Genomic DNA, 27,415 nt, shown 5'->3' with positions numbered 1-27,415 from the left:
CAGAGGTTGCAACGGTGACAGGAAGAGTCAGAAATAAAAGGAGGGCGGTGCAAACCTCACTGAATGCACTGTGTTTACCAATTTCAACACTACGGGGTGCAACTATGTTATTTTGTACATTAAGTCCTTCAAACGAACATGTAACTCAGAAACAAAAAAACATTAGGCGACATACTGTACATGGCTCATAATAAAACATCAATAGCCTACTGCGCGCATTATTTGAAGGGCATACGACGAGCCTTGCGCTCCGCGAACTCGTGCACGATGCTCTGTATGTCACTGATTCAGTGATCTTTTAAGCGGTAGTCTCACGACCCGAATAATAAACAATAAACATGGAGGACATGGAGTCGTTAGTGTTGCTGGTCTTGGTGCTGTGGCCAACAGATACTGGCAAGAGCGTATAGATGAGGCGAGGCGCATAAGGCTTCAGAAATTCTCGTAATTCGTAATTATTATTCTTCCGGGTTTGCGGTGTTTACAGATCCCAGCGTGCTCGCGGGGCGTGTGTGGGCATGTGAGGACACTCCTCCTCACCAATCAGTGCACAGGGGAGTGTCTGCTCACGCCCCCAGCCTCAGTCGGCACGGTTTGGCTCGCTTCAGCCCCACTCCAAAACGGTGCGAGTTTTAGGGGCTAAGCAGGGCTGAAGCGAGCTGAGTCGTGCTGGTTTTTGGTAGTCGAAACGCGAGCCGTGTCGGGCTGAAGTGAGCTGAAGCGAGCTGAAGTGAGCTGAAAAAGGGTAGTGGAAAAGGGCCATATGTTTTCCTCTGCTAACAGGCTACTCCCGTGTGTGAAGATTGCATGTCACAGCTCTTCTTTTTTGTGTTACGGTGTTATGTACAGGTATGTTGAACTCAGTGTATGTTCATTATATAGAGTGCTCCGAGATCTCATCTCATCTCATTATCTCTAGCCGCTTTATCCTTCTACAGGGTCGCAGGCAAGCTGGAGCCTATCCCAGCTGACTACGGGCGAAAGGCGGGGTACACCCTGGACAAGTCGCCAGGTCATCACAGGGCTGACACATAGACACAGACAACCATTCACACTCACATTCACACCTACGGTCAATTTAGAGTCACCAGTTAACCTTACCTGCATGTCTTTGGACTGTGGGGGAAACCGGAGCACCCGGAGGAAACCCACGCGGACACGGGGAGAACATGCAAACTCCACACAGAAAGGCCCTCGCCGGCCACGGGGCTCGAACCCGGACCTTCTTGCTGTGAGGCGACAGCGCTAACCACTACACCACCGTGCCACCCGTGCTCCGAGATGATGCTAAAAATAGTAACACTGCGGTCTGCGCGGCCATCTTGGAAGTCACTTGCTCCAGAGCGCTCATAGAGTACACATTCACCGATTCGTTTCCGCGTTAGAGGGCTTAGAAGCTTGGATTTTTTAAGAATTTAGACATCTGAAGTGATGGAGCACTACTGTGAAAGTTTGGATAAGCAGGCACGGGAGCGTTATGCTGAGAAGGTACGTTTCATTGGGAATGTAGATCCATACACTGTTGGTGAGAAGGAATGGAAAGCTGACCCCAGCTTGTTGCCACATGTGACATACATCGATCTTGTGAACTATCTAATGTTTCACCCAAGTCCATTTTGTGAACTAAAGGATTTCCAGAACTGCAAGAGTATGGAAGCCAAAATCTAAATAATGTTTGAAAAACTATTGTAATTATTATCAATTATTTTAGTCAGTGAATAAAATGTAGGCCTAGTATGTAACTTGTACTAACAGCTTGTGTACATAAACATTACTGGGCCTAGATCTTAAATGCCATTTGATGCAACAATGCACTGCAGTAGACATAAGCTACCTAATGTGACAAATATATCCATTAATCATTGCTGAAAGTACATAGAAAAGATAATAGTTTGTATCACATTTATTTTAGTAACTATGAAATTCAAGACAATTTAACCTACCTGTCACAAAGTGATCAGAACAAATCCGGATACAGTCAAGTTGTCCTAAATTTGATCGGTTAATGGCAGCCAGCCAGTGTCGTCTCCTCCGCTCGCTTTTCTCCTGTGCTGCAATTCCCTGGTTAGTCACAACTTTAGGGAGTCTGTGGAAGCTTTTGCCACCCTTTTCCCCCCGGCTACTACAACCAACAATGACACATGTATTCGGCATTGTCACCCCTTTCTGCTTTGCTGAACAACAACAATGCACTGACACAGCGACCTTTGACTTCCAATATGGCCGCCGCTGGGTTCGCGCTGACCTCGAAGCACTCTGTAGGTCCGAATGTTTACTTTGGTTACTCATTTTTAACGTGTAGTAGTATTGCTGTATGTAAGGTAGGATTTTCGTTTATTTGCATGCAGATAATGTAGCATATAACCTATGCATGCAGATAACCTAGCGTGTGCAAACTACGTTACTTATCGTCGCTGTCAGGTCAAAACCTGGTATGTGACATTTTTCCTTTTTTACAGTAGACATAAAAAAACTGAATAAAACTCTGAAATAACAAGCTGAGAAGCCAGTAAAAGTTTACTTGTTCTATTATTAGCTTTTCTAATTAGCATAAATGGAAGCACGAGGTCAAAATTAACCAATCAGCATAGAGAACCCAATTTGACCTAAATTGTCACATAGCAGGTTTTGAATTGACAGCGACGTTATGCTGTTAGCTCAGTCTGCGATTGCTGAACTGAGGAAAGGCTACTTCAGTGTGTGAAGATTGCATGTCACAGCTCTTCTTTTTTTGTTTTACGGTGTTATGTACAGATGCACTGCTTCGTCGTTGGAATAAAGCAACCAGAAAACCAGTGCCTGGCCATTCCTTACTTCTAGTGCAGACACACAAACAACACAACGTAGAGAACCGTTACAACTAGTAGGCCCTACTTAGAAACACCAAGGCCTACAGAGCACAAAGAAGGTATTAGAAATATTATTTTATTACTTTTTTTATTTTGATAGAGAATGATAGATGTGAATGACATTCACTGCTTATGTATGCATATTTTATAATTGTATTTGTAATTGTAATTAACATTGATTTCTCCTTTCTTCTTTCAGCTTTATATTGCACAAATAAAGGCATTTAGTAAAACTTTGAAGTGTACCGATTAAACTTTTTTTGCCTAATTAGCATAAGTAATACTAATTAAATACTAATTTGGATAATTTGTATTTACTAATTTTTAAACTTTGTATTCAGTATACAACCATCTACGTGCTTGTCAAATTCCATGTAAATATCTTGAAAAATAAAGTTAAGAAAAAACATTTGATTTCATTTGTTAATTCGGCCCATTTTGGACCATTTGGACCTATTATATAATGTAAGTTTTCTAAAAATTAAGCCCTTTTTCAATCTTTGATTTGTAATATCTCAAGAAAGGATAAACATTTTAATTCTGTCAAAAAGTGTGCTGTTCTGCATTCCATTCTGAATCCAATGAGACCAGTTTCAAGCAATTTGTATTGAATTTTCACCTGATATGCCTATTTTAAGATTTTGCTGATCACTTTTAAAGCATTTCATGATTTCTCTCCCAGCGACATTGCTGCTCCCCTATGAACCAGTGCGCAGCCTCAGATCCTCGGGCAGGGGTCTGCTGGCTGTTACTAAGTCCCAGCTCCAAATTAAAGTTGACCAGGCTTTTGCGGTCAGGGCCCCTCAGCTATGCAACTTCTTGCCTGAGAATCTGAGGCTTGCAGTGACATTTTTAAAGTCACTACTCAGAATGTCTCTTTTCAAGAAAGCCTTTTATTAATTATAACACACCATTTTATTTCCAACATATCTTACCAGTTTTACAATTACTGTTGTCATATTTTTCCTGTTTTATTTATTTTCAAAATGTCTCACCTTCTTTATTATTACTGTTGCTATCCTGCTTTTCTACTTATTTTTATTATTGTATTTGCCTTATTTTACTCACCTCATTTTGAAATGTTTTAATCTTTCTAAAGCACTTTGCAACTTTTTGAAAAGTTATTATATTCATGTCATATTCATGTGCAAAATGCATATGCATTAGGGCTGTAACGATACACCCAACTCACGATTCGATTCGTATCGCGATTTTTGACCCACGATTCGATACGCCCACGATTTAAAAAAAAAATTTTTTTAAAGTAGTAAATTTGACTTATTAACATTTACTTACTTACATTAACTATTTAATAACAAATAATTCAGACCACTGCAGAGAATGAGTAATATGTATGCAAAAATGAACAAATGTATATCCAAAGATTGTTTTATTTCTCAAAATAATACTGTTGAGCCGGAAGCTCTGTTTTTTTCGGTTCTGAAAAAGTCATTTTTCCAAATCGTGTAAATCCGTTAAGATTTTTTTTTTGGGGGGGTGGCTGTCTCACTGTCTCACTCTCATAGGGCCAATGATTTTCTGTGATCGCGGAAAACAGATGGAAATTACGGAATTTTTATAGTGAAACGTTGCTCGCGTGTCAAAATGTAACTGCCGCAGAAGGCAAGCAGACATGCCTTCAGTGTTGCCAGATATTGCTAACGTTTTCCACCCCAAAATATGTTCAAAACCAGCCAAAAAGCACCTAAACCTGCCCAATCTGGCAACACTGCATGCCTTTCTGGTCAAGTGATTGTGATTGGCTTGTGGCACACCTAGCCAGCCAATGAGCTGCTTGTTTACAGATTCGCTCCCCGCGTCGCAACCAGAATGGCGACCGCTTAAAAGAAATGAATGCTCTACCAGTGGCGAGTGTGGACGTTGCGTGACTCGCAGAAGATTGTAGCAGGTCGGCGAAAAAACGACTTACTAATAGATATAAAAAAATAAAAGTAATTTAAGTAAGTTTAAAATGTAATTTAAATAAAAAGTAAAGTATTCATAAATTGACGTTTGGAAGCGCCTCTGTTTTTGGGCTGAGGAGACGTTTGAAAGGGTGTACCGCGATTCTGCTTTCTTGTATCGCGATACGGATCGTGGCTCTGCGTATCGCGATTTCGATTTCAATACACATATCGTTACAGCCCTAATATGCATGGATTAAAGTTTTCCGTCGCTACGACGGATTTCCGTCAACTGGGAGCGCTAAAGGTCAATAACGAGAGTGATGCAGATCCGAGGGAAAAAAAAAGGGGGAGTAGGCCCATAGGTCTGACACCGATGTGATTTAGAACTTCACCAAGCTGCTGTGATTGCCTGTTGTTGAACCCTTTCTTATGCTACGTTTGAGTATATGTAAAGGAATAAGTTGTTGCGCTAGATAGGCCTAAATAAATAAATACAGCCTACGCTACTGTCTAGTCCCAGGGAGGCTCAGTGTATGCAGCGAGCCGCGGTGCTCGGCTTGAGTTTCGTTTCTATCGGCGGCTCCAGCCCGACTTTGCACGCTTGTAACTCAGCCAGGGGAGGTCCCAGCCTCTCCAAACTTGGCAGCCAGTGACCTCTGCCCTCTCCCCAACGAACCAGCGCTGCCAGGGCGGGCCAGCCCCGCGCCTCGGGACGCGATTCACCCCGAGGCGAGCCGCGGCGCTCCGCATCAGTTTCCTTTTAACGGCGGCTCCACTGATGAAATAATCTGGCTGTCCTACTACTAGGCAACTACTTGCCTACTATTAATACTAGGCCTATTGTAGTAGTAATAATAATAATAATATTTGCCTATTGAAAAGCAATCAGGTGAAAAATCTAAACAGCCCCGTTGAAGCAAGATCTATGCTATTAAGCCTTTTGTAGGTTAAACAGGCTTTGGCAGACAATGTTCTGGAAAGGCTGTGTTTTTCTTTGGTTTGATTAGCCTACGATTTAATCTTTAAACATTATGGTTTCAGCAGTTCGCTTAAACATTGGAGGCTGCAGAGTCAGGCTGCAAGATTTCCCGACACTTGTTTAAGATGCCAAACTTCATAGTAAGGAGAAAATAATTCCACAGTATTTAGTGCCTCGTCAGTCTCAAAAATTTAATAGTGAAGGACCAACGCGAATTAAGTGCCAAAAAAACATCTCGTAGGCCTATATTTTACATTTTCAAAAAAGTCCAGAATTGGATGTCGGTCAGTGGAGTGTAATGAAGTGTCTCATTCACTCAGCACAAAAGGTCGGAAAACAGTGGAGAAAACAGCTATTGCTTAAATAGGCTACTAATGTTTTACATTAGTAATTTAATGTATGTGACAAATAAGTTAATTGATTAAATAGATAAAGAAGCCAATACTCCAAAGCTCAAAATTCAGGAAAGTGGCTCCGGTGTCGCAAGTGCACAAGAACAGTTATTTGAAAGTTAACCTAATGAATTTGTGCGTGCGCGTGCAATTTCATGAAGAACCGGGACAATTGGCATTTGGTGAAAGATTCACACCTATGACTCATTATATTCACGTGCGCCCTCTCGCCCACTGTTGCTTCGTTTTCCCGATTTACACGAGTGTCTGAAGATGGAGTTTTCAGAAATCTCCACTCTGCCCAAAGTTTGCAAAAGTAGCTGTTTTCAGTGACTGAAACCTCCGTATAGGTGTGAATGAGAGGTGCAACCGAATAAATAAATATGCGTCTTTTTTATCCGGCTACATGTAGGCTATCACTGCGCAAAGCCTCCAATGTTGAAATGGTAGTAATATTTGTTAAAATAATAGTAGGCTAATTTCCACATTAATTGGTAAAATGGCCCAAGGGATGTGATGGGGGGATGGCCGTTTTATAAAGGGGATGATTTGAGATTTTTATTTCAGAAGGGGGATGCCATCCCCCCACATTCCCCCCTCAACTCGAGTACTGTGTATAAGGCCATATTTCACCTGACATAGGCCCTTCGATTTCCATCACTAGAGCGCGTCAAATTACTTTTGGTTTTGCCAGCATGGACGCGCTTCTTTTAAATGAAGGCATAGATGTGTCAGACATCGACAAAACGGTAAAGAATAAGTGGAGATGGGCTTGGCGAAATGAAATGGGCGATAATGGCAAGCTCCTGCTGCTGTGCCAAGGAAAAAGAAACAAAAACAGGCATCAGGTGTTGCCAAACTAGATGCCTTTGGCTTCACTGTGAACAAGCAGAAAAAGTGAACTTTCACTTTACTTTTCTTGTTTCCTGGCTTTATTTCAACAGATTTTCTTATTTTTCTTTCTGTTCCACCCTTTTGAAAGCATGGTTCAAGTTTGACTGCACTTGCACTTTTCTCTTAACCACTGCTGTGCATTACTAAAGTATTGTTGAAATAAATTTGCACTTTGTGCTGAAAACTTGATGTTTCATCATGAATAGCCAGTAATGACAATGGTCAAGTCTTGCCTTAGCTTTAGTCATTGTTAAAATTATGTAAATGTACTATAAGTAGGGGCCTAGGGGATAATGGACAACATGGCGTTTAAAATTTGACGCATCGCTGACGTGGTAGGGGCCAATGACATGGAGCTTTTTTTTTTTCAGTCAGATGATTTTTTTTTTGCTTTAGTCCATGCATATGCCATACTGTTTTACCAGGGCATGTTTTGGTGTGCAGAATTTGGGGTTTTACGAGTTGTATATTCATAAAATTGGGGTGGGGGGCTCTGATCAAGGTAAAACTGTAGGTGCTCCCTTATCTACTTTTGCTGTCTAATGACTTTTTTTTCATGAAGCCACTATGTCAAGCAGTTTATTATTCATTACAGAAATTTGTGTTTATCAAAACAAATTTTGGTTGGCTTTAAGGAAAATGTGTGAAACTAAAAAAAAAAAAGACACATGTAAAACATGTAATATACAAACTCTTTACACCAAACAAGGTATTTTTAGATACATTTGTAAGCACACAGATGCTCTTTAAGGCTTTTTATTGATTTTGTCACAGGGGACTTTGACATCCACTTATACTATTAAATAGGCTCTTAAATAAAAGTCTATCTAATCTAATCTAATCTTGGATCTCTTTCATATAAGAGTTCCTACACCTATTGGAAGGATTTCTGTTAATATATTGGAGCCCTGCACTAGTGGTTTGATTTCGTACAGACTTTTAAGGCTGCATATACAGGCATTGGACAGTTAAATTTAGCTCTGATATGTTGAACTGACAGACATATATGGGATGCCTGAATTACTTTCAACATAATACCATTATTGAGGCACACATTATCAAATCATCAGGCATCCTTACCCAGAACCCAAGGTAGGATCATCCATTCCACAATGGTGGGTGGTGGACCTTGAACATGCAGATCAGTTTGCACAATGTGCTGTGAGGCCAAGAGCAAGAGGAAGAGGAAGGTCAAGTATGAGGCAGTATGACAGATGAATTTTATAAAGGGTTTCTTGATAAAGAGACCCAGTGTACTCTTTGGTGCCAGCAGGTACGTAATGGAGAAGACAGGAAAGAGTAGGCCAATGGTGAAGCATGTGATCAACTTCACCACCCAGTGACGTCGCCGCCATCCAGGAAAGCCATCATACCACAGCGTAGCCAGTAGCTGCTGGCAATTGGGCTGAGCCACAAACTGTATCAGAAAAAGATAGAACACTTGATTACACAACACTCAGTAATACTATCACAACAGAATAATATACTGAAAAAACAAGAAATAGCTAGGACAGCTCTGCTGATATCAATTTGCTTTTAAAACATAATTATGCAATAAGCATTTAGCTGTGTTTTCTCCTCTGTCCACTTCTGTTTTTTTTTTTCCTATTCATGACATCTGAAAAGAGACTATCAAATATCCAGGGAAGGTGCAATATAAAATCAATTCCACTCTGGTTAATATACTGTCATGGGAAAAAGAAAGTATACCCTCCTTCAAACCTAATGTCAGGTGAAAACAGAAAAACACAACATATTTTCATTTTTCCCAAAAACAAACAAACAAACAAACAAACAAACTAGATAGGAAAAAATTAAGTACACCTTATAATTAAGTAAACTGTAAACCAACCTTTGGCAACAACAACTTCTAACAGCATTTTCTATAGGGTTTTATCAATGTGACATTCTTTTGAAGAAATTCTGGCCTACTCTTCATAACAACAATGCTTCAGTTCATTGCTGTTAGAGGGTATTCATTTATGATCAAATCTCTTAAAGGGTACCCACAGCAAAAAATAAACATAGGCTAGAAATATTCCACATTTTGCACAAATGCATTTTGGCTACCATGTATTGTCACACTGAGTTGCATGAAGCAGTGCTTTAAAATACCTGCTCACTCAAGGGCGCAGCCATATTCTTATTTTGTGGGTAGTGTCAAAGGTCTGTGTAACCCAGCAGAAACCCAGTTTCCTAATTTAAATTAAATTAGTTTTAATAAATTCAAAACGTATTCACAATTTTATTTTCCTATCACTTTCTTTGGTTTCTGGTTCACCAAACTGTTTATTTGAAGTTTACGTGCCTGTCAAGGTTAATTAATTGTAATTGGCCAAATCACCCAGTAGCGTAATGCTATTGGAGGGAGGAGGCAAGTCCCCCTCTTCAGGTAGCAATCGCGGTAGTACACACACCCTGGAGCAGCGAGAAGAGCACATGCAAATGAGCGAGAGATGAGAAGTAAATCCCTCAGCAGTTATTTCACAAAAGTTGGTTCTAACTGTTTAAAAGTATTCAGAAGTAATACTGGAGGTGACTGAGGCAACCCGAAGCTGGTTGACATGGGTTTATTGTATGCGGACCATCTTGGCTAGGTTTTTGATTCCACTGGAAACTTCTTGGGATTCTGGAAACCAGAACTGGACTTTCTCCCTGACAAGGGAGATGGCAAGCCACTGGAAGATTTGATTGTCTCATTCATCACTGAGGGAACTCATCCATTCCTTCTTCACAAGTTTTACAAGTTCACTGGTGTGGTAGGATTTGACATGACATCCACCTGATGTTGACTAAAAGACACTTCTGAATGTGAATAAACTCTTGGACTACACTTAAAGGATCTGACTGACAAACTATACGAGTTGACTGACTTAAACTGTGCAGAACTATAACCGGTTTCAAGTATTGGAAACAGAGAAACTGAACTTTGTTAGTGTTATAAAAGTGCACTTATTGATGTATTTCCCTTTCATAGAGATGCTGGCTGTTAAGTTGTAAACTTTATTTGTTTTCTTTCTTTATATATTTTTTGCAAGGTACCTAAATATAAGGTGTTCAACTTAAGTTAATCCCTGGGTCTGTGTTCATCCTTTCTGGCTATTAAACAGCACAGCATTTACCTCCATGAACCTAGTCACTGGTCCATTATTCAGCCAACTAACCAGAGCTTGCTTTTGGTCCTCCACCATTATAGGCAGGTTAGTTGGATAACGGGTTACAGTTTCTTGGTGAGTCAGCCAGGAGATAACTGAATTGGCTATTGTAAATTAAGATTGATCATGAACCAAAACTGATATCATTCAGAAACATTCTGTCAAAATTCCAAATGTTGTAATAGTCAGTGGGATAGCTGGGGATGAGAGGATTGCAGAGTTCCTGAAACAATATGGTTCAGTTAACAGGATCATAGAAGTAGATTATCTTACCTCAGAGCTTGATCAGAGCTTAATTGTAGAGTACAAATCAGGAGCTGCTGTAGAGAATTTAAACCTGCAATTGCCATGTGTTCAGGTAATTGATGATACTGGTATTAGTTATCACATCCAGACTCTTGTGTCTACACAAAGAGCATGGGGAACAACACAAGAGTCTTACCTTACTCTGTTGGTCTGATCTGGCTATTGTTACTCTGGCTATTGTTACTCTGACTTTTTCCCCCCTTAATACTACCATAAGTGTTTGTTTGAATACACTGACTGGATTGCGTGCTTCAATTTCACTGTACTGTATGGTGCAGTGACAAATAAAGGAATCTCGGAGCTTGAATCTACTGAGCTTAAACAGCTAGTTAAACTGAGTGGGAGGGATTATGCTGACATTCTTAAGGACATGATGTCCCACATTAATGAGTCGATCACAGATCTTTCAACTGCTTTCCCAGAAGGAGAAGAGTTAAATGGTAACACACCTGATTCACCTATAGTCAAACAACTGCGTTCTGCGGTGACATCTCCTATTAAAGGCACACCATTGAAAGTTGATGAAACCTTGTGTAGCACAATGTAATGGAGCTCAGAGTATCCCAGCTCTCACAGAACAGGATTTAAGCCCCCCAGAAGTACAACATGTGGTGGTGGAGCACATTGTGAAAAGGGATAGTACCCTGCAGACATAGTCTTCACTGAGACTCCATGCTTTTTCTGGCAAAGTCCCTTGACCTTCACATGAACCAGATTGGCGTTCCAGTGTTGAACTAATTATGAATGATCCTTCCATATCAGACTTCCAGCAATCTAGGAGAATTCTTGAAAGCCTCTTACCTCCAGCAGCTGATGATGTGAGACACTTGAGTCCTAGTAGCTTACCAGCTGATTACCTCCACTTGTTAGATTCTGCTCATGGAGCAGTCCAAGATGGCTATGAGCTGTACGCCAAGGTCCTTGACACTTTCCAGGATGCAGGTGAGAAACCCTCTGCATACTTGCAGGGCCTTCAAGTGGCCTTGAATCTTGCTGTGAAAAGAGGTGGGGCCTCAAGTTTGACATTGACAAACATCTCACACAATTTTGCAGGGGATGTTGGGATAATTCTCTTCTGACAGAGCTCCAGTTAAAGCAAAAGAGATCAAGCCCACCTTCATTTCCTCAGTTACTATTGCTGTTGCGCACAGAGGAAGATCAACCTGCAGCAAAAGCTTTGTGCATGAGACAACATCTTGGCACGAAACAGAAAGTGACATCACATGTATAGTCTGTTCATATGGTAGCCATGAAGAAGGAAAAGATTAATATGCTGCCTTAAGTACTGTCACCCAAGAACTCACTAAGCAGGTAGCAGCCATTCAAAGCCAGTTAGCAACAATAACTGCCAAACAACAGAAATCAAGAGCCCCCAATGCTAAGGGAGCTTATAGTAACAAACCAAGAGAGAAATGGAGATCAGAGCAACAAGAAAAAAGGTCTGATAACCAAAAAACAAAGCTCTAAATCTAAACCATGGTACTGTTTTCATTGTGGAGAAGATGGTCACATTTGCATAATGCAAACCCAGCTCTAGTCTCAGAGAAAAGGAAGCTGTTTAGGGAGAAGCTAAGGCAATGGGAGTCAGAAAACCCCACAGCTGCAAATGAACAGTTAAACTAGAGACAGTCTCAGCTATGGGTCGAACAGGGACTGTAAGCAGGTCAATCATGTCCCGCTAGAAATAAGAACAAGTAGCATGCTAATCTTAAAAAGTCCTTCATCAGAAAAACAACCTTCAAACTGCCCAAAGGTTTAGTAGAATCCAAATGCACGGCTTCAGTCAGAATAGCTGGTGCTGATTGTATTCTAGATAATGGTTCACAAGTAACTACAGTCTCAGAGTCATTTTACAACCACAGCTTTCCTGATGAAGACATCAAACCACTTCACAATCTTTTAGAGGTAGAAGGTGCAGCTGGTCAGTTTGTCCCCTACCTAGGCTACATAGAGATGTCTGTTATATTCCCAAAACACTTTCCTGAAGTTGACATTGAAATACCCACACTTGCTTTTGTTGTTCCAGATGTTCACGCTGACACCCAAACCCCTGCGTAGATCAGAACCAACACACTGGATGTGCTCTATTAGCGATACTTAGGTCTTAAAAGCCCAAACTACCTACCTGGTCCTTACGGTTTGAAAGCCTTACTGTACACACTTCAACTGAGACACAAACAGAACAAGGATGGCAAGGCAGGTTTATTCACCTTGTTGGGCAGCCATCATCCCTGCCAGCCACATGGTTGTTCTTGACGGGGCAGCCAAGGCTTATTGCTCTTCAGCAGACAAGTGGGCTATTATTGAGCACCCTACCCAGTCCTCCTTGCCTGGTGGCCTCTGTGTCAAAAGTTGCCTGATCACGCTTCCTGCTCCTACACCATATGAAGTTCCTGTTGTCATCACCAGTGAGTCAGAACAGGACCTCGCCATTCCACCTACCTGTGTCATTGCAGAGCTTGGAGCCTTTCACTGTGTTTTGTCTCAACACAGTGTGACCAGTGCAAGTGGCTCAGACAAACCCCAAACATCCAAGCTGAGCTTTAATTTTGATGACTGTCCCATACCACTGGAGTGGAAAGAGTGAATCTCCAAAAAGCTGAATGACATTCCTGAGATTTTTGCTCACCAGGACCTAGATTTTGGTTGTGCAGACAAGGTGAAGCACAAGATCAAACTTCATGATGAGACTCCCTTTAAACATCGGGCCAGGCCGATACATCTTCAAGACCTGGAGGCAGTCAGGAAACACCTCCAGGAGCTGCTGGCTGCAGGTGTGATAAGAGAGTCTCTGTCTCCTTTTTCCTCACCAACTGTGGTTGTAAGGAAATGAAACAATGATGTGTGGTTATGCATCGACTATTGGAAACTCAATCTCCAAATGATAAAGGATGCATATGCCCTACCTAATCTGGAAGAGACCTTTTCAGCGCCAAATGGATCCAGGTGGTTCACAGTGCTTGATCTCAAATCTAGGTATTACCAGATTGAGGTAGATGAAGCCAAGACAGCATTTGTCACACCACTTTAGTTCTGGGAGTTTAACCACATGCCGCAAGGCATAACTAATGCACCTAGTACCTTCCAGAGACTCATGGAGAAGTGTGTTGGAGACATGCACTTAAAGGAAGTCTTAGTCTTCTTAGATGATCTCATCATCTTCTCAAGGACTCTGGAAGAGCATGAAAACAGGCTGATGTGAGTATTCACCAGACTCAAAGACTATGGTCTCAAGCTGTTTCTGAAAAAAAGTAAATTTTTTCAGACAACCGTCTGCTACCTTGGACATGTCATATCTAAAAATGGAGTAGAGACAGATCCAGAAAAGATAAAAGCCTTAAAAACCTGGCCAAGATCCAAGGATCTGAAGGAGCTTAGATCTTTCTTAGGCTTCTCAGGCTATTATTGTCACTTCATTAAGGGCTATATAGCTGATATAGTGCAGCCACTCAATGAACTGACCTGTGGGTAACCACCATTACACAAAAGTTGAAAGGTCAAAGTGAGAGCTGATGAGTATTTTGACCCCTGATGACCTTTCGAGGAAAGATGGACATCTGATTGTCAGAAAGCCTTTGAGACAATCATTGATAAACTTACCTCATCCCCTGTTCTCAGTTTTATACATCCAAAGCTGCCTTACATTCTGCACACAGATGCCAGCACTACTGGTCTGGGAGCTGCATTATACCAAGAACAGAAGGGTCAACTTTGAGCCATTGCTTTCACCAGTTGCGGTTCGTCACAAAGTGAGTCACAGTGTCCAGCCCACAAACTGGAGCTTCTTGCTTTAAAATGGTCAGTGACCGATAAGTTTCATACTCACCTCTGCCAAGTTAGACACCACCAGCTACTGATGGCTCACAGCTTTGTCTAACTACTCCTTTACACTCCAGTACAGGGCAGGCAAACAAAATCAAGATGCTGACGGTCTTTCTAGATGACCTCATGGGGAACTGCTTAATAATGCCCAGTCAAAGAAAGAGCAAGCGCACAGAAGCTGCTTTACTCGACGTCACCTAGCTGACATGGAAACCTCAGAGGTTGTTAACAAGGATGTTGTTCAAGCAATCTGTCAGACCCAGCTTGTTAAAATCCCAAACTCCTGTTCAAATGATTGTGGTATCACATTGGTTGAGTCTCTTGCAGTCTCTGCAGAGGAAAAACAAAGAGCTGATCCACTAATCAGAGAAGTGATAGCTCAAGTAGAATGTGGAGAGACACCTCCTCCTACTTCATGTAAAGAACTCCCTGATCTTCCCCTTCTATTAAGGGAGCTGAATCACTTAGAGCAGGGTTTCCCAAAGTGTGGTGCGCGCACCCCCGGGGGTGCGCGAGCTGCCACTAGGGGGTGCGCAAGATAAAAAATGTAATGGCGATTTTTAACTCTTCTTCTACGCCATAACGGTTCTACAGTAGTTTGTGGCTTCATTCATTCATTCATTCATTCATTCATTCGCAATGCTCAACTGGTTGAATTCGGCAAAACTAAATGCGCCACCACAAATCAGGGATGAAGGAGGAGAAACCCCAACAGATAGGGAGGAATCGGGGGCAATTGGTGAGGAGGAGAGAAGAGAGGGAGACAGGATTGCAGCAGATTAATTGTTGTATCTCTTTAAAATGCATATGTTCATAATTATCATTGCTATTTTTACTGTTGGGCGGCACGGTGGTGTAGTGGTTAGCGCTGTCGCCTCACAGCAAGAAGGTCCTGGGTTCGAGCCCCGGGGCTGGCGAGGGCCTTTCTGTGTGGAGTTTGCATGTTCTCCCCGTGTCCGCGTGGGTTTCCTCCGGGTGCTCCGGTTTCCCCCACAGTCCAAAGACATGCAGGTTAGGTTAACTGGTGACTCTAAATTGACCGTAGGTGTGAATGTGAGTGTGAATGGTTGTCTGTGTCTATGTGTCAGCCCTGTGATGACCTGGCGACTTGTCCAGGGTGTACCCCGCCTTTCGCCCGTAGTCAGCTGGGATAGGCTCCAGCTTGCCTGCGACCCTGTAGAAGGATAAAGCGGCTAGAGATAATGAGATGAGATGAGATTTTTACTGTTATTATATGTTAACTTTTTTGCAAACTAAATTCATTCTCAATTCATTTTCATAACCTTGTAATGACAGGTTTGTGTTGCTAGTGTTTTAAACACGGATGAAAATCATATATTTTCCCCATATCTGGCTGGTAGATTACATGCCTCGATGTGATCTCCCTTTGTAATGAATTTGCGCATTTACCGTGTTGCAACGTTTTAAAACTGTTACATTTCAATCAAATTCTATCTAATTCAAATACGAGAGCGCATAATATGTTAATGTGATTCGATTTTCTCATTCGAGCACATGCTACCTTTGTAAGAAAGCTTTGGTGTTTTTTTTTTTCACTTTTGTGATTTCCTGCAGGTGTGGCAACCGATGTTTATCATTTTAGCATGATTAAAGATGCTGCCTTTATAAGAAAGCGTGTGTTTTTTGAAACTGGGGAACTGGGGGTGTGTCAACTTGGTTGGAGTATAGAAGGGGGTGCGCGGCCAAAAAAGTTTGGGAACCGCTGACTTAGAGTGGCATGATGATGTGTTATATCGGAGAAGGCAAGATGCTAATTGAGTCACATATCAGTTAGTTCTTCCTGAAGAACTCGGAGCATCAGTGCTACACAGTTTGCACAATGATATGGGGCATATGGGCATTGAGAGAACTTTAGATCTTGTCAGAACTAGGTTCTATTGGCCGAGAATGTCTTCTGATGTGGAACTAAAGGTGAAAACACGTGATTGCTGCACTCACAGAAAAACTGTCCCTGAAAAGGCAGCCACCCTTGTGAACATCAGAACTTCAAGACCATTGGAGTTAGTATGTATGGATTTCTTAAGTCTTGAACCTGATAGCAGTAACACTAAAGATATTCTTGTAATAACAGACCATTTTACCAAATATGCAGTCGCCATGCCTACAACCAATCAGAAAGCTAAGACTGTTGCAAAGTGCTTGTGGGATGACTTCATTGTCCACTATGGCATACGGGTACCAGAGCGGCTACACAGTGACCAAGGTCCTGATTTTGAGTCCAAGTTGATCAAGAAGCTATGTGAAGTTTCAGGGATCCAGAAAACCAGAACCACCCCATACCACCCAAGGGGTAATCCTGTGGAAAGATTTAACAGAACATTGCTGAGCATGCTAAGAACTTGGGAGAACAAGCAAAAGTCACATTGGTGTGATTTTGTTAAACCCTTGGTACATGCACTCGCCCTTGGTAATTGCACTCGCCGTGATGTTACAGGATTCATTCCTTATAAGTGCATGTTCGGACACAAACCCAGATTGCCTATTGACCTAGCTTTTGGGTTACCCTTGAAAGGAGACCAGCAACAATCTCATTCACAATATGTGCAGAATCTCAAATCCTGCTTGGAAGAAAGCTACAAATTAGCTTCCAGAAATGCACAGAAATTTGCTGACAAAAACAAGGCCTGATTTGACAAAAAGGTGATGGTCTCTAATCTGGAACCTGGAGACAGGGTCTTAGTAAGAAATGTGCAACTATGTGGCAAGCACAAGCTTGCAGATAAGTGGGATACTAATGTACATGTGATCAAACATGCTGGAGACCTGCCAGTCTATATGGTTAAACCTGAAGGCAAAGAGGGTCCTACCCATACATTGCATAGGGATCTCCTGCTTCCATGTAGTTTCCTTCCTGCCACAACTGAGGAGAAGCCACCTCCACCTAAACTTGTTCCACCAGTCTCAAATGTACCAAACAGCAGCTGTTGAGAACACAGATGCTGCTGACTGAAGCGATGTTGAGGATGAGCTTTTAGTCTCTTGGATTGAGGAACCCCCATCCCAGAATACTACTAGATTGACTACTGTCTTAGAGTATCCTACACCAACAAATGAGGAAAACAACACAAATACCTACCCACAGTCTGATCCTGTTCCTTCTGATTCTGACTTCCTGTTGGAGCAACCTTCAGTTGATCAGTCTGTATGAGAATCTCACTCATCTGAAACCACTGATACTGCAAAACCGGACTTGACCGATGTTACTGATGTTGAAACAACAACTGATAACCACTTACCTTCAGACAATCAATCCAATGGACATGATATTTCAGCTGAGTGTGTGGATAGAGATCCACCACAGACCCATAGTAAATCTGAGGATAATTCAAACACTCTACTGAAGAGTCCAGATCAATCCTCTGACGTATCTGAAAGGGAAACCAGATCATCGAGTAACCCAAGGTTCTACAAGATGATGAACCCATCACTTCTCAAACTCTGAGGAGGTCAGAGAGAAACTGGCAACCTCCATAGAAAATTGACTATCCAGATCTTGGAAATCCCTTAATCACTTTAGTGAAGTCTTTGTCTCAAGGCTTGAGTACAGCCCTTATTGACTCCTTGAGTAATGATAATAGTACTTTTATGGCACCACTCCCACTACAAACATATAGTCACATGCAATGGGATGTGGATGATATTTAAATGATATTTAAAGGGGGAAGGTGTAACCCAGTAGAAACCCAGTTTCCTAATTTTATTAAAACTAATTAAATTGAATTTAAAACATTCATAATTTTATTTTCTTATCACTTTCTTTGGTTTCTGGTTCACCAAACTGTTTATTTAAAGTTATTTGGTTGGTTTATGTGCCTGTCAAGGTTAATTAATTGTAATTGGCCAAATCACCCAGTAGCGTTGGGTACCCATCTATTGGAGGGAGGAGGCAAGTCCCCCCCACCTTCAGGTAGCAGTTGCAGTAGTACACACACACTGAGAGGAACACATGCAAATTAGTAAGAGATGAGAAGTAAATCCCTCTGCGGTTATTTCACAAAAGTTGGTTCTAACTGTTTAAAAGTGTTCAGAAGTGATACTGAAGGTGACTGAGGCGACCTGAAGCCTGTTGACATGGGTTTATTGTATGCGGAATGTCTTGGCTAGGTTTTTGATTCCACTGGAAACTTCTTGGGATTCTGGAAACTGGAACTGGATTTTCACCCTGACAAGGGAGATGGTGAGCCACTGGGAGATTTGATTGCCTCATTCATCACTGAGGGAACTCATCCATTCCTCCTTCACAAGTTTTACAAGCTCACCAGTGTGGTAGGATTTGACATGACATCCACCTGATGTTGACTAAAAGACACATCTGAATGTGAATAAACTCTTGGACTACACTTAAAGCGGTCCCCCCAGGATTTCACGGGCCTTTTTTGTGATTGTTGCGGGCTAAAATGTCTGATGTTGCGGGGGTTTTTTCAAAAAATTGCGATGAAAGTTGCGGTGTTTTTTAGGTTTTTGTTGCGATTACATTGCGGGAGGAAGTGAAAGTTGCGAGAAATTGTTGCGATTTTCTCTTTTTGTGATTAAAATTGAGTGATATGTTAAATATTAAGTTATTACTGAAAAACTATTGATTAAAAAAACAAAGACACTGAGAAATGGTCCTATAAACATCTTTACCAATACAAAAGATTACCAGGACTACAAAAATGCAGAAAAATAGGCTTTACTTATCCAAATGCACCTGTTGGTTCAAAAGTTAAAGTGCAGAGAACCTCACAGCACAAAATGAAGTTACCTTAAAATATAAGATAAATGCCTCAGTTTTCACGTAAGAAAAAAACTATTAATACTAGTACTGTGTGCAGGCAGTCTCTCCTGAAGACTAAATTAAACAATAATTATCTCATCTCATTATCTCTAGCCGCTTTATCCTGTTCTACAGGGTCACAGGCAAGCTGGAGCCTATCCCAGCTGACTACGGGCGAAAGGCGGGGTACACCCTGGACAAGTCACCAGGTCATCACAGGGCTGACACATAGACACAGACAACCATTCACACTCACATTCACACCTATGGTCAATTTAGAGTCACCAGTTAACCTGTCATGTCTTTGGACTGTGGGGGAACCGGAGCACCCGGAGGAAACCCACGCGGACACGGGGAGAACATGCAAACTCCACACAGAAAGGCCCTCGCCGGCCACGGGGCTCGAACCTGGACCTTCTTGCTGTGAGGCGACAGTGGTAACCACTACACCACCGTGCCACCCTACAATAATTATAAACTAATAAAATAAATGGCTCAGGCTTCATAGAAGAAAAAAAAACAATTTGAACAGAATCTCACAGTATGATGCTGAAGCTGCCTAAACAATGGAAAATGAAATACCATTTTGGCAAAAATGTTGGCATCCATTAATTTCTTGTATTAAATAAAAAAATAATGTAAAGTGCACACAGTCCTTCACTGTAAACATAACACACTTTCAGTAACAGAATTTAAGCCTATATAATCACTGACTCGCACATGCTGCTTCTCTTGAACGGAAAAACGGAAGTAAGCAGTGTTGCCAGATACTGCTGATGTTTTCCAGCCCAAAATATGTTCAAAACCCGCCAAAATGCACTTGAAACCCCCCAACTGGGCGGGAAACCGCCCAATCTGGCAACACTGGAAGTAAGGCGGAAGGTAGTTTGTCGACGTCACCTCAAGACGATGCCAATGATTGGTCAAATTTGCGGGAAAGTTGCGGTGATTGGGTATAATTGCAACACCGCCCTGAATTCACGGGGATTGGTTGAATTTGCATTGAAGTTGCAAATCGCAACATCGTGAAATCCTGGAGGGTGTGTTAAAGGATCCGAGTGACAAACTATATGAGTTGACTGACAAACTGTGCAGAACTATAACTGGTTTCAAGTATTGGAAGCAGAGAAACTGAACTTTGTTAGTGTTATAAAAGTGCATTTAGTGATGTATTTCCCTTTCACAGAGATGCCAGCTGTTAAGTTGTAAACTTTTATTTATTTATTTATTTATTTTTACAAGGTACCTAAATATAAGGTGTTCAACTTAAGTTAATCCCTGGGTCTGTGTTCATCCATAATGATGAACACAGACCCAGGGATTATGCTATTACACAGCACAGCATTTATCTCCATGAACCTAGTCACTGGTCCACTACTCGGGCAACTAACCAGAGCTTACTTCTGGTCCTCCACCATTACAGGCAGGTTAGCTGGATAATGGGTTACATCTGCATGACATAGAATCATTGATGGATTTCTTGCCCCGCCACGCCTACTTAGATCAAAACTTGCTGTACGAGGTATCTGCTGGTACCTCGTATAGTGAAGGCTACATCAGGGGGCAGAGCCTTTTTTTTTTTTTACAAAGCCCCACAGTTATGGAACAGCCTTCCAAGTAGTGTTCAGGAATCAGACACAGTCTCAGCATTTAAGTCTAGGCTGAAAACATATCTGTTTAATCAAGCCTTTTGTTAATGGTGTTTATGAGGTAAAGGTGTAGATCTGGATGGTCCTCAGACATAGAATGTTTTGGTAAACTGGGATGTATGGATGCTGTCAGTCCCCCACTCGCTTGCTCACTCGAGTTTGTTGATGGTGTAGTGGCTGGTTGCTTTATGTCCTGGGGCTCCCTCATGCCTCTGTTACCTTCTGGCTCTCTCCTTTTAGTTATGCTGTCATAGTTAGTTTTGCCAGAGTCCCTGTGTGGCAGCGGGGGCGTGGTCAAGCGCCGGTCTGTGACAGGAGGGTGGAGCCAGGGAAGGTGAGTGGCAGAATCGCTACACCTGACGGTTATTAACCTGTGTTTTGTGTGTGTTTTCCCCAGTAAACTGCTCCCTATTTAAGGAGGCTGAGAGAGAGCAGAGGGAGCGCAACCCGGGACCAGACGGAGAATATGTGTGTGTGTGTATGGGCTTACTCCGACTGAAAAGTGGTGTAAATAAATAGCCTTATCTGCCTCAAAACGTTGTCCTGCCGTCCTCTGTGCTCCACCCACACATTAGTCGCGCTACAGTGGTGCCGAAACCTGGGAAAAGGTGGAGCACCAGTCCTGCAGCTCCATGGAATCCTCCCCGTTCGTGGACTTGGTGCACGCCCTCGCCACGGCTCAGCAGAGCCAGCACCAGGCACTCGTCACGCTCCGAAAGGAGCAGGAGCGCCACTTCGAAGCCCTGGTGCTGGCCCAGCAGGAAGATCGAGAGGCGTTCCGGCGGCTCCTCGCATTGGTGGGATCCACCAGCGCCCCAGCCGCGGGCCCGTCTCCCCTCACCATGACCAAGATGGGCCTGCAGGACGACCCCGAGGCTTTCATCACCTTGTTCAAGCAGGTCGCCGAAGCCTCGGGGTGGCCGATGGAGCAGCGCGTGGCGCGCCTCCTCCCCCTCCTGACGGGAGAGGCGCAGCTGGCCGCACTACAGCTCCCCGCCGACCGCCGGCTGGCCTACGCCGACCTTCGCCGGGCCGTCCTCCAGCGCATGGGGCGCACGCCGGAGCAGCAGCGTCAGCGCTTCCGCGCGCTGCGGATGGAGGAAGTCGGCAGCCCGTTCGCGTTTGGCCAGCAGCTCCGGGACGCCTGCTGGCGGTGGCTGAGGGCCGAAGATCGCGACGCCGAGGGAATCATCGACCAGGTGGCGCTGGAACAGTTCATCGCCCACTTACCAGCCGGAACCACGGAGTGGGTCCAGTGCCACCGCCCGGCGTCGCTGGATCAGGCCGTAGGACTGGCGGAGGATCATCTGGCGGCTGTTCCGGCAGGACAACTGACATCATCTTCTCTCTCCTCTTCTCTCTCTCTTTCTCCCCCCCCTCCTCCCATGTCCCGTCCTCGCCCAATTCCCCCACCACGGAGGCGGGGGCCGGCTCCACCCCAGCCGGCCCGCCGCACCCGTGGTGCCCTCCCGTTTCTCCCTTCTGTGTCTGTCTCTCCCCCCCCTCAGGTGAGTGAGCCCCAGAACACAGCTGCAGAGGGAAGGCCCGGGCCGGTTTGCTGGCGCTGCGGGGAACCGGGCCACCTGCAGCAACAGTGTGCAGCGATGGAGGTGGGGGTGGTGGTGTGGATCCCCGACGCGCCAGAAGCTGCCCTCGATCGGGCCAGAGCATATCGCATACCGGTAAGTGTACAAGGGGCTACATATCAGGCGTTGGTGGATTCAGGTTGCAATCAGACCTCGATCCGCCAAAGCCTGGTACAAGACGAGGCATTGGGGGGAGCACAAGGGGTGAAGGTGTTGTGTGTGCACGGGGATATTCACAGCTACCCGTTGGTGTCGGTCCACATACATTTCAGAGGGGAAAAATCGATAGTGAAGGCGGCGGTTAATCCTCGCCTTACCCACTCTTTGATCTTGGGGACTGATTGGCCGGGATTTCGGGGTTTAATGGCACGCCTAGTAAAGAGTGGGTCCTGCCGGTTGACAGGGGAGGGTCCCGGTGTCGCTTTGGCTGGAGCTGCGGTCGCAGAGCCGTCTACGTCATCTACACGATGGAGCGAGGAGCCGCCGGCCCCTCCTCTTTCTATTGGGGAATCCCTCGCGGATTTCCCACTGGAACAGTCGCGAGACGAGACTCTGCGACACGCGTTTGACCAAGTGAGAGTAATCGATGGTCAAACGCTCCAGCCGAACGCCACCCTGTCCTTCCCCTATTTTTCCATTTTGAAGGATAGGTTATACCGAGTGACGCAGGACACTCAGACGAAAGAACAAGTCACCCAGTTGTTAATTCCAAAGAGCCACCGGGAATTGGTATTCCAGGCGGCTCACTTTAATCCCATGGCTGGACACCTCGGGCAGGATAAGACACTCGCCCGGATAATGGCCCGATTCTATTGGCCGGGGATTCGCGGCGACGTCCGGAAGTGGTGTACGGCGTGCCACGAATGCCAGTTAGTAAATCCAGCAGCCATTCCAAAAGCGCCCTTGTGCCCCCTACCATTAATTGAGACCCCGTTCGAAAGAATTGGGATGGATCTCGTTGGGCCATTAGATTGGTCAACACGAGGGTACCGCTTTATATTAGTTCTAGTGGACTATGCAACGCGATACCTGGAAGTGGTGCCTCTTCGCAATATCTCAGCACGCAGTATTGCAGAGGCCCTCTTCCACGTCATCTCCCGGGTTGGAATCCCGAAAGAGATTCTGACTGACCAAGGCACCTCGTTTATGTCACGAACACTGAGCGAACTGTATGGGCTACTGGGTATTAAGCCGATCCGCACCAGCGTTTATCACCCACAAACAGACGGCTTAGTCGAACGGTTCAATCGCACCCTCAAGAATATTATCAAGAAATTCATAAGTGAGGACGCACGTAACTGGGATAAGTGGCTCGAACCCTTGCTGTTTGCAATGCAAGAGGTCCCCCAAGCCTCCACGGGGTTCTCCCCGTTTGAATTATTATATGGGCGTAAGCCGCGTGGCATCCTAGATGTACTGCAGGAAAATTGGGAGGAGGGACCTTCACAGAGCAAAAACGAAATTCAGTACGTTATGGATCTGCGCGCAAAACTCCACACGCTCACCCACCTAACTCAGGAGAATTTGCGGCAGGCCCAGGAACGGCAAACCCGCCTGTACAACAAGGGCCTTAGAGAGTTCACTCCGGGAGATAAGGTACTCGTCCTGTTGCCCACGTCGAGCTCCAAATTAAACGCCAAGTAGCAAGGACCCTTTGAGGTCACACGGCGAGTCGGGGACGTCAACTATGAGGTTAGGCGAACGGACAGGGAGGGGGCACTACAGATCTACCACCTCAATCTGCTGAAACTCTGGAACGAGGAGGTCCCCGTGGCGTTGGTGTCGGTAGTTCCGGAGAAGGCGGAGCTGGGGCCAGAGGTCCAAAAAGGGACATTGTCATCATGTACCTCTCCGGTCCCCTGTGGAGACCACCTCTCCCCGACCCAACTCATGGAGGTCGCCCAGTTGCAGGCCGAGTTTTCGGATGTGTTCTCATCCCTGCCCGGTCGCACTAACCTCATAGAATACCACATAGAGACGCCCTCGGGGGTGGTAGTGCGTAGCCGTCCTTATAGATTACCCGAACACAAAAAAAAGGTGGTTCGGGAAGAACTTCAGGCCATGCTCGAACTGGGCATCGTCGAGGAGTCCCACAGTGACTGGAGCAGCCCGGTGGTCTTGGTTCCCAAGGCCGACGGCTCGGTCCGGTTCTGTGTGGACTATAGAAAAGTCAACGCGGTGTCTAAATTCGACGCGTACCCAATGCCTCGTATTGATGAGCTGCTCGATCGACTAGGCACGGCTCGCTTTTACTCAACACTGGATTTGACGAAGGGATATTGGCAGATCCCCTTGACTCCATTATCTTGGGAAAAAACGGCCTTTTCCACACTGTTCGGCTTACACCAGTTCGTCACACTTCCGTTTGGGCTGTTTGGGGTGCCCGCTATGTTTCAGTGGCTGATGGACCGGGTCCTCCGGCCCCACGCCACCTATGCGGCCGCTTACCTAGACGACATCATCATTTATAGTAATGACTGGCAGCGGCACCTGCAACACCTGAGGGCTGTCCTTAGGTCGCTGAGGCGGGCGGGCCTCACTGCCAACCCGAAGAAGTGTGCGATTGGGCGGGTGGAAGTACGGTATCTGGGCTTTCACTTGGGTAACGGGCAGGTGCGTCCCCAAATTAATAAGACAGCAGCGATTGCAGCCTTCCCGAGGCCCAAGACCAAAAAGGGGGTGAGACAGTTCCTGGGGCTGGCTGGCTACTATCGTAGGTTTATACCTAATTATTTGGACGTCACCAGCCCGCTGACTGACCTCACTAAAAAGGGGGCGCCAGATCCGGTCCAGTGGACGGAGCAGTGCCAGCGGGCTTTCTCTGAGGTAAAGGCTGCACTGTGTGGGGAGCCACTTTTACACTCCCCTGACTTCTCTCTCCCCTTTTTGTTACAGACGGATGCGTCGGACAGAGGGCTGGGGGCCGTTTTGTCCCAGCAGGTGGAGGGGGAGGATCGCCCAGTCCTATACATCAGCCGGAAGCTGTCAGTGCGTGAGGGGCGCTACAGCACAATTGAGAAAGAGTGCCTGGCGATCAAGTGGGCGGTCCTCGCCCTCCGTTACTACCTGCTGGGGCGCTCTTTCACCCTCTGTTCGGACCACGCGCCCCTCCAGTGGCTCCACCGCATGAAGGATGCCAACGCGCGGATCACCCGTTGGTATCTGGCACTCCAACCCTTCAACTTCAAGGTGGTCCACAGGCCGGGGGCGCAGATGGTTGTGGCGGACTTCCTCTCCCGTCAAGGGGGGGGAGTCGGCTGCGGGCCGGACGGGCGCCCGGCCTGAGTCGGGCGGGGGGGTATGTGGCAGCGGGGGCGTGGTCAAGCGCCGGTCTGTGACAGGAGGGTGGAGCCAGGGAAGGTGAGTGGCAGAATCGCTACACCTGACAGTAATTAACCTGTGTTTTGTGTGTGTTTTCCCCAGTAAACCGCTCCCTATTTAAGGAGGGTGAGAGAGAGCAGAGGGAGCGCAACCCAGGACCAGACGGAGAATATGTGTGTGTGTGTATGGGCTTACTCCGACTGAAAAGTGGTGTAAATAAATAGCCTTATCTGCCTCAAAACATTGTCCTGCCGTCCTCTGTGCTCCACCCACACATTAGTCGCGCTACACCCTGCTTGTACTCAGCACAAAATGTATACTGTACCTACTTATTCAGGTGACATTGGGCATACCTAACAACCTGTGTTTTCTGTCTCCCCCCCAATCTATCCCTCTGAGTTACATGTCAATCCTGGGATCAAGGTGCTGACCTCTTCTGCTCCTCAGACCTGCCTGATCCATCCTGATGCTCTATGTCTGGTTGGAGTCTCAACACATCACTCCTGTGGAGGACGACCCCATATGGACAGTTGAAAGTCACACTTGGAAGACTTGGAACTGTGGTTGTCATGAACAGTTTTGCTCTCAAGTTTCCATTCATGAAGAGTTATAACAAAAATGAAACTGACTTCATGTTAAAACTCTTAATGTTATAGTCATTTTGTCTGTTGTTGTCCAGGTGAGGATTGGTTCCCTTTTGGGTCTGGTTCCTCTCGAGGTTTCTTCCTCGTGTCATCTGAGGCAGTTTTTCCTTGCCACCGTCGCCACGGGCTTTCTCATTGGGGATAGATTAGGGATAAAATTGTTTCATGTCTTGGGTCATTCAGATGCTTGGGTCATAAAGCTGCTTTGGGACAATGTCTATTGTTAAAAGCACTATACAAACAAACTTGACTTCACTTGACTTCTTCTAAGTTGATTGGCTCGCTGCTCCTGAGACAGCAATGTAGCCAGATGTACAAAACATTGAAAAATGGCAGAGTGCAAGGCCTATGGTTGCAAAAATAATAAATATGATGATAAGAAGGGAAAGCATTTTTATGTGTTCCATTGCTGTCAACCAAGCAATGTAAATGACTTGCTAAAGAGTGGCTACACAACATTGGAACAGGTCACACACTTTCCTTTGGTAGAAATTCTGTTTGTGAGGACCATTTTGGGCTAGGCAGGTTGCGTTAGACTCAAACCCAATGCTGTGCTAACAATATTCCAACACTTTCCATGGATGAGGGATTCAGGCACTGCATAACAGTGGAGCTCCCGATGAGTGTAAAATGTGTTAGTAGATAATCCCACATTATTTTTTAAAAAGCAAATTAAAAATAAGTGCTGGATAAAACCCATCTATCTTATCCCTTAAGTGACATTGGGTGCTTTTTGGGTTTTTTTGTCATGTGATAAGCAGCGTGCCGGAGACAGTCGGCATGCCACTTTTCACATTAAAAAAACAAACAAACAAACAAAAAACCCACCCATTGTTTTCCAAATACTCCAGCTCAAATGTTTAACCCATCAGGGACAGCTAATGCACTGGCATGCTGGCTGTCCTCGATGGGTTAAGTAAATAAAGATACAAATTTCACTGTCAGGTGGTCAAGTGTTATCTGGTATGCCACGCTTTGCTCCTCTCTGCTATAAATTCACACTCGACTTCGAGCTGTCACTAGCCTATATTTAGACCATACAAACTATTGTGGCACATTACATGTCTGTAGAGGACTTTCACGTGACGTCATCACAACTGCGGATTTGTTTATGTGGCTATATTGCCAGGCAAG

General features: G+C 44.7%; 1 protein-coding gene across 5 annotated transcripts in view; it reads right to left on the bottom strand.

Moving 5' to 3' along the window:
- The window catches only part of LOC132895332 (short transient receptor potential channel 5-like), a 244,748-nt gene that overhangs the window by 90,759 nt on the left and 126,574 nt on the right, over positions 1-27,415 (bottom strand). For all 5 annotated transcript variants that reach the window (XM_060935791.1, XM_060935792.1, XM_060935794.1 and 2 more), the window contains one exon: positions 8,102-8,438. In XM_060935791.1, coding sequence (XP_060791774.1) covers positions 8,102-8,438 — 337 coding nt within the window. The remainder of the gene's footprint in view (positions 1-8,101; positions 8,439-27,415) is intronic.

This window comes from Neoarius graeffei, chromosome 12 (genome assembly GCF_027579695.1).
Source record: "Neoarius graeffei isolate fNeoGra1 chromosome 12, fNeoGra1.pri, whole genome shotgun sequence".
NCBI classification, from domain to species: domain Eukaryota; kingdom Metazoa; phylum Chordata; class Actinopteri; order Siluriformes; family Ariidae; genus Neoarius; species Neoarius graeffei.
Note: the sequence above shows the minus strand (reverse complement) of the source record. Positions and strands in the feature narration are given on the sequence as shown.